An 18,928-nucleotide genomic window follows, 5' to 3' on the forward strand; every position below is an offset into this window, starting at 1 on the left:
TAGATGTAGTGAGATTTGCAGATATTAGTCACTTTGATATAGCCATACCAAACTGAAATTGGAGCACCCAAGGGCAGTCATTCTTCTACCTACACCCATGACTATAGGTGTGATTTCAAGAACTAGAAGCTTTCAGCTTCAGTTTCAGGTTGAGAGAGAGAGAGAGAGAGAGAGAGAGAGAGAGAGAGAGAGAGAGAGAGAGAGAGAGAGAGAGAGAGAGAGAGAGAGAGAGAAAGTGCAAGCTATATAGCAAGTAAGTACACTCTTAGTTAAACCAGAACAATGAACTAATGTTGAGTTTCTAAGTCTGGATGAGCAAAAGAAACCCACATATGAAAAAAAAATGACCTTAAGAAACCTTCCTTATTTTGAAGTAGCCTGAACTAAAGTTCAAATGCAGATAACTATCTAGAGACATGGCTTTTATATGAAATCTTTGCTGATGCTGAAGTTTTATTTTATATATTTTTTTTAAATTTGGGGATGAGTTGGGTCTCAATAGTATATCTGTTAAAAAAAAGAATGGTTTGGACTAGATGGTCTCTTAGGTCTCTTTAAGTTATTAAAAATATCAATTTGTGCTTAATGTAAAATAAAAAGGAAAAAGACACTTTTTTCATTTTCCCTCAAAAGGTGAAAGAATTCTTCAGCTCTCTGAAGGAAAATGGTTCCCAGCTTCGTTGTGTCCAGCAAACTCTTGAAACGATTGAAGAAAATATACACTGGATGAATCAGAATTATGAGAAAATCAGAGTGTGGTTACAAAAAAGGACCAGCTTACTGTAGCTATTTATGTCTTGCCGGAGTCCTGTGATCTACTGTAATTACTAGATTTTGTGGTGCAGGTGAATTTACTAAGAAAAAAAAGCTTTTTTGCTACAAGATGAATATATTTTCTAGCATCCAAAAAGGATGGTTTCTAACTCAACTCCCCTCATTTTTCCCCTATGACTAGCTATTCATCTCTCTCAGCAGTGTTATTGACATAGTAATATGCAGGTGCCAATTCAGTGTCAAACACATAACAGAATGCAAACGATACTTGGGTGCTTTTCATCTGAATCCGGGACCTTCCATTACCTACTCTGTCTTAGGAGCAGTTTCCTCACTGCACCTGTAAAATAAAATAACTCTGATGCTACCTACCTCACAGGGTTTTGAAAAAGATCTTTACACATCTTACATCCCTAGATAAATCTGAATATTATGAAGCATGTCTATTATATTTATTTTTGTTCTTCAGGATAGAAAAGTGAGAGGAATATCAGAATGATTATCTCAAAACTAGTAGGGTCTCTAACAAGTATGCTCCAAGATTAAAATATGAAGTCTATTGTTAAAAAATAAATTAAAGTTTGGCACTCTGTAAAAATTCTTTTTTCAAATTTTATCTATATGATGTGGGTCTAGCATCTCTTTCTTTCATTCATTATCATGAATTCAAACATTCTAAAGATCATATGAAGCAACTGCTGATATTTCTATTAAGGCTGTGGATCCTCAGGTTTGGGGTCCTTGAACTTAGGTGAGAAAAAAATTACATTTTTATTTCAATATAATTGGTTTTCTTCACAACCCTTAAATATACACTATTTAAGGATTTTCATTCTGAGAAGAGGACCATGGCACAAAAGGAGTTAAGAAGCAAAAATATTAGCTGAGATTAAGCTGGAGAGATGTTGTTTGGTAATAAGATGGAAGGAAGGGAGAAGTACGAAGTAATTTGGTCTGACCATGAGTGATGAAGCAGTTATGACATTTTAATGCCAATGAAGAACAATTAAGTCAGTTATTAATTGTATTATCATTGACACTAAAATGTTAAACTACAAGATGACTGAAACTACTAAACATAGGAGTCTAAATGAAAATCGACTACCTTTGCAATTTATATGAATTAAAAGATATCTGGAATTTTGTGTTGAAAAACAAAGTAAGTTAACAATATTTGAGTGGAGAAAGTACTTGAGATATATTGAGTTAAAACAAGTGTATCATGGATACTTTTCTAGATAATGATGTTTTATAAAGTCACATTTTTTTGTTATTGGGGAAATGTAAATTTAATGAACAGCCATACTTTTCAGTTTTTTCTTGTTAAAAAAACCACTAAAAACTAATGAAAGTTATTTTAATGGAAAGTGTTTTAAAATAAAATGGGATTAATTTGTATATTTTAATGAAACATGGTGACTTTTTTATGTTGGACACTAATTTTTATCTACTTGTAGGAAAGTTTTGTTTTAAGCTGATATACCATTCCCATATCAAAGTACAGTTATCTTTTTTTATAAGTGAATGATCATCTTTGCCCCAATGCACAAAATAACAATTAGCTTCTCTATTAAGTGTTGCTACCAGGATGTACACAAGTGCAGATGTGGTACCCATTGTCCTCTATCAGAACCAGGGTTTTGGTGGTTCATATTTCGTTTTTAAAAGTTCTTTGATCTCTTCAAGGAATTCAGTGTCACAGAGGCTTATCTTTACAGATGATTGGCGACATTACACTCTATAAAATACAGTTTTTCAAATTTAATCTTTGGGTTGTGAGCCTAGCATCTCTTTCTATCATTCAGTATTAAGAATTCAACAATTTTAAAGATCATATGAAGCAACTGTTTAATATTCAACTATATGTTGAGTGCCACATCCATAACTTGTTTTCCTTCAAAATACTTTATTATCCATTCAAGAAGAGTGATTCTCAGACTTTTTTGCAATGATACAATCCTAAACAAAACTTTGGAAGAGTCCATCTAGTAAAGTCTTCTAAAATTATATTTAATGATCAATATCAGATGAAGGCTCATCAAACCCAAACCCAACCCTCCACCTCAGGGTGCTTCATGGTTCCTTGGAGTGAAACCTTATTGAAAAACATTAGATCTTTATTCAAATTGTTATAGGTAGATGAAAAACCAAGTTTCATGTTGTTTTTTTAAGCAGCAAAATTATTTTTGTCCTTACTCGGCAAACTTAATTTCTACAAAGTTTGTACAGTGCAAAGACTAACATTTTAATATTGCTTTTAAAAATTCTATTCAAGTCTTATATAACAGAGCCACCAGCATTCATCTTGACTGATAATCAGAACTGAATATAAAACCAAAAATGGATTGTTGAAGGCACAAATGCATTCCAAGAACTTTTTTCTATACATGTTTGCTATCAGCTCTGAGGCCGTGTTATGTTCTGATAATGATTTTCCCACCTGAGTCTCTGTATGCTTTGTGTTGGCATGCAAGCTCAGAAATGTCTGATCCTTCTGGGTAAAAGGGAGAAGCATTGAGGAGAAAAAAAGTCACATGATGCACTTTGCTCCCTGCTCTGTAGAAAAGGTACTATTCAGGGTTTTGATTGTTCTTTTATTATCAGCAGCCATAGTAGAGATGTGTGCACCATACACAATTTTCCATATCAAGGAAGTTTCCAGTACTTCCCAAGAAGCAAGCCACAAAGGGTAACCAGCAATCAGAATATTCCAGAACTTTGAAAGCATTTCTCAAATGTTTTAAAAAATATTGGAAACCAGAAGATACCCACTAAAATTGACAGGCACTGTATGTATATGTGCAAAAGTTTGCAGACTTTTTTTTGGTTGCCATAAGTAACTTTTTATGAAATATAATTCTTAAAAATATAAAGCATCCTTTCTCACCCCCAAAAAAGAAAATAAAAAAATGTTTATCATCTCTTAGCACAATAATACAGGCAACCAAGGCATATCCCTTTCATTTCTTAAAAAAGAACATGAAGCTAAAATTTTCAGAATGTCAAAGGATTCCACAAACATCACTGTACAAAAAGCCACCCTGAATAATTGCTTTCTGCTCCAAAAGACTTTGGTTTGTTTAAAGTTACCATTCACCATTTGAAGGAAGATTTTGTAGCATGTGTGGATAGCCTAAGGAAAAAAGTCAAAGAAAAGAAAGTTGATGAAACATTTGATATGGAAATCTTCCCCCTTCCCCTCCCAAAAGGTACCAAATATGTATTATCTACCAAGAATCTAATAAGGATAATCATATATTGGGATAGACTGTGAAAGGCAATCAATCACAAAACAAGTCACATCTCAAAAAAATCATCAGAAGCTGAATAATTTGCCTAAAGCATTTGACCCATAAAAATTTTTATTTGGTTTGCAAGCTTTTCAATAGCTCTAGCCTCCAACTAATCATCTCCTTCAATTACTCTTTATAGCATCAATAAATTAAGAGAATATAGCCATTCTGTATGAATCCAATATCCTCTCCAATCCTTTTACCTCTTTCCCCTCTAATCTAATAAAAATATGTCACAGCGAATCTGACAATTTGTAGATTGGCTTCTTAATTCTCATTAGGTTCATTCTGATTCCTTACAGATCACAAGCATCTTGACAAGAATTAATTGTATATGCATTTTTTTAATGGCTAGGATACAGATCTATCCATCTGGGATAGTTTAGTTATCCTAAGGCAAGACCTTTACAAAATCTGAGATTTCCTCATGTCTTCTGATTCTAATCTAAGGTGACTGAAGATACAGTGATCATGAGAACCCACTACTTTATTTCTCAAATCTTAAAAGTATTTTGTTCAAACATTTCAGTTGTGTCCAACTCTTTGTGAGCCCATTTGCCGTTTTCTTGACAAAGATGCTGGAATGGTTTACAGTTGTCTTCTCTAGCATATTTTATAGGTGAGGAAATTGAGGCAAATAAAGTTAAGTGACTTGCCCAGGATCACATAGCTAGTGAGTATCTGAAGCCATATTTGAATCTGTGAAGCTGAGTCTTCCTCATTCCAGGCCCAGTTCTCTATCCACTATATATAAAGAGTATAAAAGTAGTCAAATCTTCCTACTCCTCAGAGTTCCTTTTTTATGAACTCCCCATTCCAACTTGGTTGCATTTGGGCTTTTGATTTTTTAATCCAGACTTATGATTTCATCAGCTTACTTTGTTCACTGAAACAGATTGCTTTCCATTTCAGAATCTATAAGTGAGAGATTTGTAGGAGGTTTAAATAATTTATTCAGAGCAACCCTTCCAGTATATATAAGGCTCTAGACTTGAACCCAGGTCTTTTTAACCCTGAGACTGGTCAGCTCTACACTGTTCCTCAAGGCTTCTCATTTTACTCAATATCTTTTTACTCAATGTTGGGGTCCTTACACTTTAAATTGTGACATGCCTTTCACTTCCTTGTTGTTGCTGGTTAGAATAATTAACATTCTTTCATTTAGATTTGAATCAGGATTTAGATTTTGAAATATAAGCATATCAAGTTTCTACTTGCAGATTTAAGTTTTCTTTAGTAGTCTGATATGACATTTTAATGTGCCCCATTTATAAGATTAATATATTTAAATATTCTAGAATCAGTTTTCCAATTATAAGATGCTTTAATGGAGAGTGACTGTTTAGGATATAAATTACTGAATGTATATTTCATGCAAAAATGAATTAGGCATGTCAGGTAATGTTTCAGGTACAGTTAGAAAATGTGGTTTGTACTTGATTATAGTAGTGTTCATTTATTTTATTTTATTTTTGTTTTTGCAAAGCAGTGGGGTTAAGTGACTTGCCCAAAGTCACACAGCTAGGTAATTAGTATCTGAAGTTGAATTTGAATTCAGGACCTCCTGACTCCAAGGCTGGAGCTCTATTCAATGCACCACCTAGCTGCCCCAAGTAGTGTTCATTTAAAAGGAATACTCCCAAACCTTACCCAGTAGGCAGAAGTTTTAACTTGTCTTTTCTACATCGGTTTTTGACCTGGAAGATTTCTCTTTTGTCTAAAAGGAAAAACAAAATCACCAATAGGAATTCCCCCTTTTCTGTATTAAAAATAATAAACTGAATTAAAAAAGAAGAGTATGTCTCTTGATAGTTCAAACTTGGAGAAAATAGCTAAAAGTACCAGGGGATCTGTAAGACCCAATATCTATCTACCTATCCCTCATCCATCCATCCATACATCATCCATCCATTCAATCATTCATCTATCCTTCCATCCATCTACCCACCCACACACACATCCATCCATGTATCCATTCATCCATACATCTATCTCTGTCTCTAATCTATAAGCTGCTATGTGTGCAGTTTATCAATTCCCTCATCAGATAGGATCATGCCTTTAAATTTTTAAGGTAAAGGTGTGATCATACTTTTCTTGTCACAACATATGAACTAAAAAGTAAAAACTAAATGTTTAATCTGCTCAAGAGATAATTCATATCTATCTATCCTTCATTTCTCATTTCTTGGGATACTTCATGGATATAAACAAATTACAAGTACAGAGAGGTGTCTAATTTATTTCAAAGTATTCTAACACTTCTAGAATAGTTTTTTTTGTAAGAAAACATATGACACTAATCCTTAAATTAATAATTTTTGTCTCATTATGGTATGTTGATCCAAAAAAAAAATCCAACCACTCTGAACTAAAGAAATATTAGAAAACTTAGAATTCATCTAATACAACTTTCTCCCCTTTCTCTGAATGCTTTTTGGTGACAGGCAGCTCATTATTCCTCTTGTCTATACATAGCTTTAATTATTTTGAGTTCAAACGATCTTCCCTTCCTAATTTCTACCCATCAGTCATTCTATCTTCTGAAACAACAGAAATGAAATCTACTTAGTCCTCTATAAGAAAGCCCTTCAGGTTATCTGAAGATCTATCCATAAGAATATCATGAGCTACTTTGTCGAAAATCTTATGAAATAAAAACTATCTATAACAGAATTCTCTTATTCTTTTATTCTAGTATTCCCTATCAAAAACAGTGCTCTAACAATTATTTTCAGGGATCCCATCATGACATCCCATGGCCACTTCAGTTGTTGTACTCTTAGATATATAAGTCCACTATGAAGTCAAATGTTGAAAGACTTCAGTAAAAAACTATATCATTTTCAGAAGATATATTAGGAAGGATCAGTTAATAGTTGTAAAGGACTGAGTCACTTTTCTTTAGAAATTAACTTTAAAAATAAATTTCTCCACAAGAGGGAAATTTATCTACCATTACAAAATAGATTTTAATCTTTTAAATGGCAAAAAAGGATAAGTAGCTACTTCAGGGCCTTATTAAAATTAGTCCTTTTGCTTATTTATTACCTTGGATTTTCCACCATTCTTAGCAGGTTTGGTGCTGTTAACATCCTTTTCACATTTTTTCTAGAGAAAAAATACAAATAATTATTATTTAGTCATTATTAACTTATTAAGAAATAATTAATCTCCTTAGTTAAGTTAGTTCAGATTATTCTCCTCTACAACATGAAATCCCATTTTCATTATAACTAAGTGGTCAATTTAATATCTTTGGATATCATTCATTTAAATCTATTCTATTCATTTCAACCTATCATTCATTTAAACCTATTATAAAGAGTTTCTTTATAAAGGAGGTTCAATTTAGGCAGGAAGTTTTTGGAACTGTTCTTAGGTGAGTTAAGGTTCAAAATCATTATTTAGAACTAATACTAATCATAATCATATTACTATTGACTTTTCTATTTTGTTACTATGAAAAAAGTGCAGTTTATATTATTAAGGAAAAAATCAGTTATAACAACCAAAACAACCAGAATACTAGGACAGATTCTAAAAAGAAGAATACAATATACAAGTTGTGCCTAGTAACAACTGGTGGAGAGGGGAGGCAGAAAATATAATAAATTGAAATCTAGAGTATTCATTCTGAAAACAAGAAAGAAGGGCATTTTTCCCCCTTTCCCTTTCCCTTTCTATAGAAATGCCAGGTAGCAATGCGGTAGAATAGAGAAGGCATAGGACTGGTAAGGGGGGAGACATTTGTTTTAGTCAGAGCTCTGCCCCTGATTTTTCTTTGTATTCTAATACTTAGTATAGTAGCTGGGATATAGATACTTAATGTTTACTGACTGACAAACTGGAAACTATGTGGTACAGTGGTTAGAGTGTTGGGTCTGAGATCAGGAAGACCCATCATCCTGAGTTCAAATCTGGCCTCAGTTCAAATCTGTCTGTAGGACCCTGGACAAGTCACTTCACCCTATTTGCCTCAGTTTCCTTATCTGTAAAATGATCTGGAGAAGGAAATTGCAAACCATTTCAATATCTTTGCCAAGAAAATCTCAAATGGTGTCAAAAAGAATTGGACATTACTGAACCAAAATAAAAATACTAATGATTAGCTCTATGACTTTGGGTGAGTCACTTTAAAATGTCATGGATACTAATGCAATCCTTGTGCTATCTTTTATTCTCTATCTTTATTCACTGTCATCATACTGGGAGGAAAAAAAGTTACGCACCTTTACCAGTTTCTGTGGACCTTCTAGAGATGGAGTCCGGGAACAGTTGTCAAACCCTTCTGAAAGTATATCAATGGGGTCCCCACCATCTGCAGAATTCTGAAATGGAAACTTCTATTAGTAAAGAAATATAAAGTGTAAGGGAAATTTTCTAATACCAACAAGAAATAATAAAATCCTTATGGCAAATCTTCTGTTATTTATCAAGTATTTTTTAGGAATTTTTCTTAGTGAGGGAGCATCCTGAATTAGATATTACACATAACTGTCTCTGTCATCTTCTTTTCTTCTACATTTTATTTGATATTAAAGTATCATATCAGATGTGAGATGAAGTGTACTATCCCACAGGTCCCAGTCAGACTTGAATTGAATAGAGAAATAAAGTATTATGGTTTTTACCTTTGGCTCCTTGGGTGGTGGCTTTTCTGGATTACCCTTAAAAACAAGATACATTGTCCATCAAGCATATTCTCATATATGTTCAAATTTTTAAAAAAGTCAACAATTGAAATATGTAAAAACAAAATGAGAAAACATCCAAAAGTTGAAGAATATTAAAAACTTTTGAATCCTGAACCAACACCCCCAGAAATATTACCCTGGTGACATGGAATCTAGATTGAAAACAATTCATCTTTCTTCCTCCTATTCCATCTGTCATATTGATTAAAATATGGAAATATTAAAGTAATTATTACTTGACATTCTTGAATGAAATGGGAAAAATTTTGCTAGCTCTATAAATATTTTTTTTTCTTATTTTGTCTCCTCTGGTAAATTTTTGTGTGTTTTTACAATTCAATACAAGCCAAACAAGACAAGACAAGCCAAAAACAACAAAAAAGCAAAATTTCATATAAAAAACCACTTATTTCCACAGATTTGTGAGTCACAGTGGTAAATAATAGATACATTAAAAACTGTATGAATAAGATCACGGTTGCTTGGTAAGTACATAGAACCATGTATGTTAAGAGTCCCCACGACCACAGTGTGGCATCAAAGAACACATTTTCCATCAGTATCTTGGGGAACACTGAACACATGCTTCAGCTTCAGTACTATAAAATTTAACAAGATACTCTGGCTCTGCCACCATTCTGTTCATCTCATTGGACCTCAAAAGCATAGCAGATGGGTGTAATTTTTTTTTATCCATCTCAGTAATCTGTCTAGAAGAAGACAGTATGATTTTTAAAAATAAAGACTTAATAAGTCATTCAGAGATTGAGAGGCAAACCAGTTTAGAAAGGCTGGGTCAGAAACAGTCATCTATGTCTGGATCAAAAGACTGAAATTTTTATTTTTCTCATTGTTATTTGTTCTTCATTCTCAAAGAAGACCATGACATCAGGGAGATGAGGCCATGAAAAGCAAGTGACCTGGGTTTGAGTGAAGGGGTGCTGTGCTAAGTCACCAGCCTTATTTTCTCCTCTGGTGTCATCTGGGTCCAGTGGCCAGATATGGAACAGGATGACTGGGAGTGGTCCTGGATGTGAAGCAATCAGGTCAAGTGACTTGCCCAAGGTCACACAGCTAGTATAAAGTGTCTGAAGCCAAATTTGAGCTCAGAGTCTCTGGAATTTATCTATTGTACCACCTTAGCTGCCTTGTACATATCTAGGTAAGAAATGAACAGATCTTTTGATTTTGAATCCTATTTTACCTAACATTTTTCTCTCTGACTTTGGATAATGGATCAGAATACCTGCATTCCCCCCCTTCATCCCCTTTAGACCTCTGACTTTAGGATTTCTCCCTCTTTCTTGATTTGTTCCTTCTCTCTTCCCTTCTTTTTTGAACTGGAATTGTGATTTCATTGTCGTAAAGAGTTCTTAATAAGGAAACTTTATCTATCAATACAGAATTGCAACTTCCTCTTAGTAGTGGCAAGGTTTTCATCATGTTGTCAGGGTCATTGAGAAGCTAAGGGTCACATAAACAGGACCTATCAAAAGCAGGACATGAATATAGATTTTCCTGATCAAGAGGTCAGTTTTCTGCACACTCTTCAAATGTGTCTTTTTACAAATTGAGTAAAGCTGACACTGATATGCTAACAGCAGACTCTTTTTCAAGAACAGTCACACTTTAAATTTGTATGTACATTTTTTAAAAAGCACCTCCCTTATACATCACTTGAAGTTTGGATAAAAATATAAACTCATATACTAAATGTACTAATTTATAGTCTGTGGACCCAGAGGGGCCATTTTACCTGGTCATCATTATCAAGAAGATGCCTGTATTCAGGGGGTATGGTCTCATCTCTTTCTCCCAGCTTTTCTCTATGTTCAGCTTTAACTTTTTCCTAGAAATATTGAGCAAACAAAAATCATAATCAATATTTGTTCCTTTTTTTTTCATAGAATGCAGCCTGAATTTCCCTGTATTTATTGAATTTTGGAAAGATAGATACAAATGGCTTTTTTAATGTTTTAGTCAACTGAAGACAATACCTTCAATATAACATGGATGAAAATGTTAATAATTATAGATTTTTCTATTTGCATTTGAAAATGTTGATTATATGTCTACTGCATGCAAGTTACTGAGCTTCAAAAGCCAGGGGTATTCTATGACTCAACTCATTTATAATTTCATAAATGGGACAAGATATGGGCACACATGAATTTCAAGAGGAATAAGTGATGAAATGCAACCTTTGGTAATTGTGATTGGAAGGGAAGCTCAGAGTCATGATAAGATCATTTAGCAGACCAAAAGTTGAGCTTTCCTAGTTCATTTGAATAATTTTGTGAACTGTCAGTTTCATTAACACCTGATAGATCACAAAGGAATGATGTGATCCTCTCTTCAGAGGATATAAAGTGAAGTCATTAATCTTTGGTTCACCCTATTCAGTTCTGACAATGGCTATCTATCTCCTGGCTCCAGGCCCATTCTTTCTTTCTCAAGGAGTCTCACAATCTTGCTCTTTGCCCAAATCCCACATCTTACTTGGGGAACTTCAATCCTGTGGTTTCCCCACTCAATTCATCAACTTTAACTCCCATGACTTTCACCTTCACTTCACCTTAGCTACACAAAAGAAATTACCCCAACATTATCTACCTTGGAAATCAAGAACATGGAAATTCTTCTCTCTGGTCATACACGCTTATCTTTATGTTTCTCTTTGTGCCTCAATCCCTTCTATATCCATTTCTTATCCTCAGCATGCTCTCTGGTTATTCTACCCTTCCCAAGTCTCTCAGGTCCTCATTCCTGTTAAAATGATCCATGAATGGGGTTAGACCTTATTTTCTTTCCTTCCCAGTCTTAATGTAATAATAAACTAATTCAACTATATAGTGCGCTGAACTATTTTCTCCTTGATCTCCAGCTACTCATGGCTTGCTATGCCTCAACCTAGATAGACCTCTCCCACTGTAAGCTTTACTCTTAGGCTAATGACTAGTATTGGGTTCACATCAAAATTTTCATTACCTAATCTTACCTTTTTTTTATAGAAGTCAGCTATCAATGATATTCCTAAAAATCAGATCTGACTATATCATTCCCCTAAAAACTCTAGTGACTACTAGGATCAAATAAAAAAAACAACAACTTCTCTTTGTTGTTCAAGGATCTTCATAACCTGCCACTTCCCCACTTTTTCCAGACTTCTTACACCTTACATCTCCCATATACTCTGAAATCTTAGTCATCTAATCTAACCTACGGTAGTCATCTAGTCTAACCCATACATGAAGCAATTTCCTCCATAATATATTCTAACTGTGATCATTCAGCCCCTGCTGGCAAGTCATTTCTCTTTTGGATACTTTTAATAATTAGAAGTTTTTCCTGGCATCAAGCCTTAATTTGTCTCTTGGGAGTGCCTAGTCTTTTCTTCTATTTCTAAATTCTGGGTCCAAGTGGACTAAATCCAGTCCCTTCTCTGCATAATGTTCTTTTAAATACTTGATTGAAGGCATCCCCAAGGGAGTAGGTTTTCCTCCAAGATAAACCTGTCCAGTTCCTTTTACCAATCCTCATATGCTATGAACTCAAGGGCCCTTCACCATCCTAGCAGCCCTTCTCTATACATCCTTAAGCTGGCCAATGATTTTTTAGACTATGGTATACAGAACTGAATCTTCAGATGAGGTTTAACAAGGACACATTCTAGTAAGATCATCACCTCTTTATTCCTGGAAGCTAAGCTCCTCCAAAGGCAGTAAAATCCAATTCAGATTGAGTTTCTGGTCCACTGAAACCCTTGGATCCTTTTCAAAACAACTGTTATTTATGCAGATATCCTCTATCTTATATTTGTAGTTGATTCACTATACCCAACTGCAAGTCTATAGTTATCCCTTTTGAATTTCATCTTATAAGATTCAGTTCAGAGTTTTAACATGTCAATACCTTTTTTTGATCCTGACACCATCATCTGATATATTAAGAGGTAAGAGAATAAGCATTATAAAGTATCTGCTATGCATCAGGGACTGTGCTAAGCACTTCACAAATATCTCATTTAATGTTAGCTATCTTACTCAGCTTAGAGTCATGTGAAAATTGATATTTTTATTGATATTTATATTGATACTTTTAGCTAACCATTGATAAATTTGTTAAACAGTATAGGGCCAATCAAATTTAGGCACCCAGTACTCTCCACTGGATGTGGCTCCTACCCCATTGACATCAAACAAATCCTCTTTGGGTTGGTCATCAGCCTGCTCTGTATCCATATGACTATGTTATTGTCTAATTACTGCTTGTTTTTGTAGCTGTTCACCAACCATTTATCTCTTTAATAATAATATGCTCACTGGACTTAATTAAAATTAAAAAAATTCTACAGTATAATATAGCAGGCACTATTAGCAGGTAAAATGAATAATGACCTATGTGGGAAAAGTATAATTAGAGGACATGTTGATTTGTCCACACTATAAATAGAAGCTACTTTAAAGGGATTGGAATCTGATAGCATTTGGGAATTGATTCATATTTACAGATTGGAAGATAAAATTATAGTATTTTATTTCTTATATGGAAAAGAATTTCTAGATGGTATAAGTAACGTTATACTCAGTGTATTTAAGAAACTCTTTGTCCTTTTTTTCTTGAAGGGATAGCTGTTAAATGAACTTAAAAGTATCTTTTTTTATTTTATTCTCTTACCTTTACTTTATCCTTCCCTGGCTTGTTCTCTTGTGGGTCTGGTTTTCTTTCTCCAAGGGATTTAGAGAGTTCATCATATGCCTCATCAGATCCCTCATCTTTTTGCTGAAGAGTAAAAATAAAAACAAAAACTCCATGTTAACTATAGCTATATCATAGATAAATAGTCAAACACATAGATGCTAGACTTTTTCCCAAAAGCAAATCTACTTATCTTCAGAGTAAACAGCTAGATGAATCAGTGGATAGAGTGCTGATCTGAAGTCAATAAAATCTGAATTAAATTCCTGCTTCAAAAACTTACTAGTTGTGCTACCCTGAGCAAATCATTTAACTCTATTTTTTCTCAGTATTGTAATAATAGCATCTACCTCCAGGGTTATAGTAATGATCAAATCAGATATTATTTGTAAAGTGCTCAGCAGAGTGCCTAGTGTACAGCAAGCACTTCATAAATGCTTATTTATCTCCTCCTTTTCTTAACCCATCCAGACACTTGGCTATAGTGGAGCACAATAATAGGGAACATGGGTAGATGTAAAACATGATGTGTTTCCAATGGGTAGCAGCAGTAGTACTCTTGGGACTTCCCTTGGGGAGGGCTTCTAATAATAATATCTTCCTTTCAAAAATGTTCCTATCATACTGGGATAGTGTGACATCACAACCCTAAATAAGAATATCTAGCTGGGCAAACTGTGATCATTTTATTGAATATTTAAAAATACACTTATAAAGGTGGATATGAAGACTTCAGTACTTCAGAACTTTTTCATCAAAATTCAATCTGATATTTATTACATATTCACAAGGTAGTGTGCTAAGTGCTGGGAAAATGAACAAAACAAACATTCTACCCCCAGGGAACCTACATTCTAGGACAAATAAAAAATTGGAATTTTGTTTTGCATGATTGCTATATAATCTGTATCAAATTGCTTGCCATATTAGGGAGGGAGGGAGAGAATTTTGGATTCAAATATTTAAAAAATGAATGCTAAAATGTATTTTTATATGAAATTGGGAAAAATAAAATAATATATTTTATCCTAGAGGCAGTTGCGGGGGTCACTAAAATTTTATTAATAGTTGAGTGACTGTGCTTTGGGAAGATTTTAGAAGTCATGTGCAGCAATATAACAGAAAAGAGAAAGATGAAGAAGGAGAGATTAAGTAGAAGACTATTGTAATAGTCTCAGTGAGAATGACGAAGGCCTGAACAAAGTAATGGCTGCACTGATTGAGAGGAGACCAATGAGGTTTTTGTGGCAGTCTAATTGGTAAGACCTGGCAATTGATTGGAGTTGAAAGAAGAGGGAGGAAGGAGAGTCAAAGACTTCTAGGATGAAGCCATTGTTGTGATCCTGGGAAGATGGTGATACATAAAGTAGAGATAGGAAAGTCTGGATGAAGGGCAGATTTAGAGATTGACACCTCTTTTGAACTTCTGGAATTTGAGCTATCCATGGCACATCTACAGTAAAGGTGTCAAGGAAGTGGTTGATGCAGGATTCTGAAGGGAAACAAAGCCTGGATATATAGATTTAAGAGTCATCTACATAGGAGGAACATTATGTTGAGCTGATAGTGGTATTGCATTTGCAATTTCTGATCACATTTTGAGGTCTGAGTTTAAAGGGCACAATTGTATCTGTATAAGGTGCATATTATTTCCCCCAATAGAAGATGAAACTCTTGAGAATAGGAACTGTCTTCTATCCCTTTGAATTGTACAATCAGTCCTCAACTTTTGTGAAGGTAAAGTTTCTAGAAAATGACTTTGTGAGGGTAAAGTATCTAAAAAATGACGTGAAAGTAAAAATGGCAAATGTTGTTACACTGAGCCCGTGAGAAATGTCAGGTTAGATTCTCATGGATACTCCAAAGTGCAATCTTTTGGCAGAGATTGCTGTATACTATTCTTTGAACAAGACCTTTAAAATGAGAGGGTTGACTCTATGGCCTTTAAATGCCCTTCCAGCTTTAAACCTCAGATCATATGAATTTGGAACCCTCAAATACAGAATTGTAACCCAAGCTTTGATGCAACATCAAAAAGAAAAGAAATATAGCTGGCATCACTTTTTCACAAATTCCAGGAAAAGGAGAGGAGGGGAGAGATTCTATAGGGCATTACTTCTTGGATTCTATTACAATAGAATCTTTTTTTCCCTTTTTGCAAGGCAGTGGGGTTCAGTGACAGGTAATTATTAAATGTTTGAGACCGGATTTAAACCTAGGTCCTCCTGACTCTGGGGCCAGTGCTCTATCCACTGCATCACCTAGCTGCCCCTACAATAGTACCTCTAGAATTTCAATTCAACAAGTGCTCTCTGCCATCTTAATAAGTGAACAACCTTAGCAATCCATAATTGGTAGGTCTTTTTAAATATATTAAACACATCTTTTAAACACATTAACTGGTAGGCTTCTTGTTACCCTCCTTGGGAAAGATTTTTTTGTTGAGAAAACAAATCAATACATTTAATACTTACTGAGGTTTGAGGAGGAATTTCAGAGCCTGTTGTAGGAGCTGGTGTGGGCTGCTCCATCGCAGCTGTCTCAGTAAATTGTTTCTCGTCTTTGGATTTCTAAAAGGTCAAACAGAGTTAAAAGGAACTTGGTTACAGAATATTAAAAAAGTGATAGAGAAAACTTTTCTTTTTGTCTAAAATGTTTATAAAATATTTCAATTCATCCCAATTACATGTTTAAACCATTTTAAACATTTTTAAAAGTGCTGAATCCCAAATTCTCTCTCTCTCTCTCTCTCTCTCTCTCTCTCTCTCTCTCTCTCTCTCTCTCTCTCTCTCTCTCTCTCTCTCTCCCTCCCTCCCTTCCTCCCTCCCTCACCCTTCTCTGAGATGGTAAGCAATCTAATAAGGTTATACCTGTGCAACCATGTAAAAGATTACTATAGTATTCATTTTGTTTCAGAATATTTGGAAGATTTAACCAACAACAACAACAAAAGAAAGTTAAAAATAATATACTTTAGTCTGTATTCAGATGACACCAGTTCTTTCTATGGAGATAAATAGCTTTCATCATAAATTTCATCCTAAGTCCATTAGGATTGTCGTGGATCATTATATTGCAGAGAATAGCTAAGTTATTCATAATTCTTCATCATACAATATTGCTGTTATTGTATACAATGTTCTCTTGGTTTTGCTCACTTTACTTAGCATAAGCTCATATAAGTCTTTCACAATCATATACCACAGTTTATTCGGCCATTCCCTAATTGATAAGCATCCCTTCCAATTTTCAGTTATTAGCCACTACAAAAAGAACTGCTATAATTATCTTTGTTCAGATAGATTCTTTTCCCTTTGTTAAAAAATCTTTTTTTGGGACACAGACCTAGCAATGTATTACTGAATCAAAGGATATGCATTTTTTTAGCCCTTTCAACATAGTTGCAACTGCAGAACAGTTGGATCAGTTCTTAATTCCAACAACAGTACCTTTCCCAGTTTTCCCATATACCCTCCAACAATTATAATTTTCTTTTTTTGTCATATTAGTAAATCTGATAGATATGAGGAAGTATCTCAAAATTGTTTTGATTTGCATTTCTCTAATCAAGTGATATAAAGCATTTTTCATATGAGTATAGATAATTTTTGATTTCTTCATCTTAAAACTGTTCATATCCTTTGACCATTTATCAATCGAGAATTTTTATAAATTTTTATAATTTTTATAAATTTGACTCAGTTATCTATATATTTTCAAAATAAGATCTTAATCAGAAATACTTGTTGAAAAATTTCCCACCTCTCAGTTTTCTGCTCTCTTTTTAATTTTGGTTGAGTTGGTTTTGTTTGTGCAAAAAAATTTTAATTTTATGTAATCAAAATTCTCTATTTTACATTTTACAATATTCTCTATATATTGTTTGATCCTAATTTTTCCCTTATCCATAGATCTGACAGGTAAACTTTACCATGCTCTCCTCTCCTCTCCTTTATATCTAAATCATGTACCCATTTTGATCTTATGTTTCTTTGCTTTTAGCTAAAGCACAATAGATTCTGTTCTAACCCCTTACCCTAACTCTGAGTATGCGTCTCTGATTCATATGTGTTTCTTATAAGTAACATATTGTACGATTCTGGTTTTTAATTCATTCTATTTCAGTTTTTATGGGTGAGTTCATTCCATTCACATTTATAGTTTTGATAATTGTGTATTTCCCTCCATTTTATTTTTCCCTTGTTTTTCCTTCTCTCTCTCTCTGTCTCTCTCTCACATGCCTGATCACTGTCTCCCCTAATCTGTCCTCCCTTCTGTCAGTCTCTTCTCCAACCCCCTTCCTTCTCTTTCCCCCCTACCTATTTACTTTCTAGTAGGGTAAGATAGATTTCAGTATCCAACTAAGTGTGTACCCTCTCTGAGCCAATTCTGATAAGAATAAGATTCAAGCCCATTTTTAATAGCTCTTTCATGTCTTTTTTTATGAGCTAATTCATCCTCATTTTATCTTTCCCTTCTTTCTTCTCCCACTCTTCCTTCTTACATCTTTGTTTTGTTTTTTGGGATCGTCCCATCAAAGTCATCTTATATCCAAACATCCTGACCTCTTCCTCTAATTGCCCTTGAAGTAATAAAGTTCTTAAGAGTTTTGAATATTCTCTTGCTATGGAGGAATATAAACAACTTAACCTTATTGAGTCTCATGCTTTATTTTGTTTCTTTTTACATTTTTGTTTCCTCTTTTGTCTTGTAGTTGAATATCAATTTTTTTTATTATTCAGTTGTGGTCTTTTAATTAGGAATGCTTAAAAATTCTCTATTTTGTTAAATATCCATTCTCCTCCCCCCCCCCCAAAAAAGAATTATATTCAATTTTACTGGATATGTGATTCTTTGCTTCCTGATTTCTTTCCTGTGGTTCTTTAATGTGGAAGGTGCCAAATCCTGTGTAAGCCTGATTGTAGTTCCATGATATTTGAACTGATATTTTTTGACTGTATGCAATTCTTTCTCCTTGACTCTGCAATTTGGCTATGATGTGCCTGGGAGTTTTCATTTTGGAATCTTAAGTGGTGATCAGTGAATTTTTTCAATTTCTAGTTTGCCTTGTAGTTGTAGGCTATTAGGACAATTTTCCTTGATAATTTCTTGAAAGATGATGTGTAGGTTTTTATTTTTTTCCTTTTTGATCATGGCTTTCAGGGAGTACAATAATTCTTAAATCTTGGATTTATTTTCTAGATCAGTTTGTTTTAATGAGAAATTTCACATTTTCCTCTATTTTTTCATTTCTTTAGGATTTTGTTTTATCATATCTTGATGTTTTTCATGGAGTCTTTAGCTTACACTTGTCCAATTCTAATTGTGGGGGAATTATTTTCTTCAGTGAGCTTTTGGGCCTCCTCTGCCATTTGGCTAATTTTATTTTTTAAGGAGTTATTTTCTTTGGTGAATTTTCATATTGTTTTTTCCATACTATTTTTTCATGATTCTCTTTCAATTACT

General features: G+C 34.0%; 2 protein-coding genes across 8 annotated transcripts in view; one reads left to right on the forward strand and one right to left on the reverse strand.

Annotated features, from left to right (window-relative positions):
* Positions 1–3,689, forward strand: part of LOC141496992 (endoplasmic reticulum aminopeptidase 1-like) — a 36,783-nt gene extending 33,094 nt beyond the window's left edge. Inside the window, exon 19 of the mRNA XM_074199569.1 lies at positions 634–3,689. Coding sequence (XP_074055670.1) covers positions 634–786 — 153 coding nt within the window. The 3' untranslated portion in view covers positions 787–3,689. The remainder of the gene's footprint in view (positions 1–633) is intronic.
* LOC141496993 (calpastatin-like) overlaps positions 162–18,928 on the reverse strand; it is a 132,894-nt gene continuing 114,127 nt past the window's right edge. For all 7 annotated transcript variants that reach the window (XM_074199577.1, XM_074199572.1, XM_074199573.1 and 4 more), the window contains 8 exons: positions 15,937–16,032; positions 13,442–13,546; positions 10,521–10,613; positions 8,702–8,737; positions 8,300–8,398; positions 7,119–7,178; positions 5,718–5,784; positions 162–3,907 (listed from right to left, as the gene is read on the reverse strand). In XM_074199577.1, coding sequence (XP_074055678.1) covers positions 5,734–5,784; positions 7,119–7,178; positions 8,300–8,398; positions 8,702–8,737; positions 10,521–10,613; positions 13,442–13,546; positions 15,937–16,032 — 540 coding nt within the window. In that variant the 3' untranslated portion in view covers positions 162–3,907; positions 5,718–5,733. The remainder of the gene's footprint in view (positions 3,908–5,717; positions 5,785–7,118; positions 7,179–8,299; positions 8,399–8,701; positions 8,738–10,520; positions 10,614–13,441; positions 13,547–15,936; positions 16,033–18,928) is intronic.

The sequence above is a fragment of the Macrotis lagotis genome, chromosome X (genome assembly GCF_037893015.1).
Source record: "Macrotis lagotis isolate mMagLag1 chromosome X, bilby.v1.9.chrom.fasta, whole genome shotgun sequence".
Taxonomy (NCBI): Eukaryota; Metazoa; Chordata; class Mammalia; order Peramelemorphia; family Peramelidae; genus Macrotis; species Macrotis lagotis.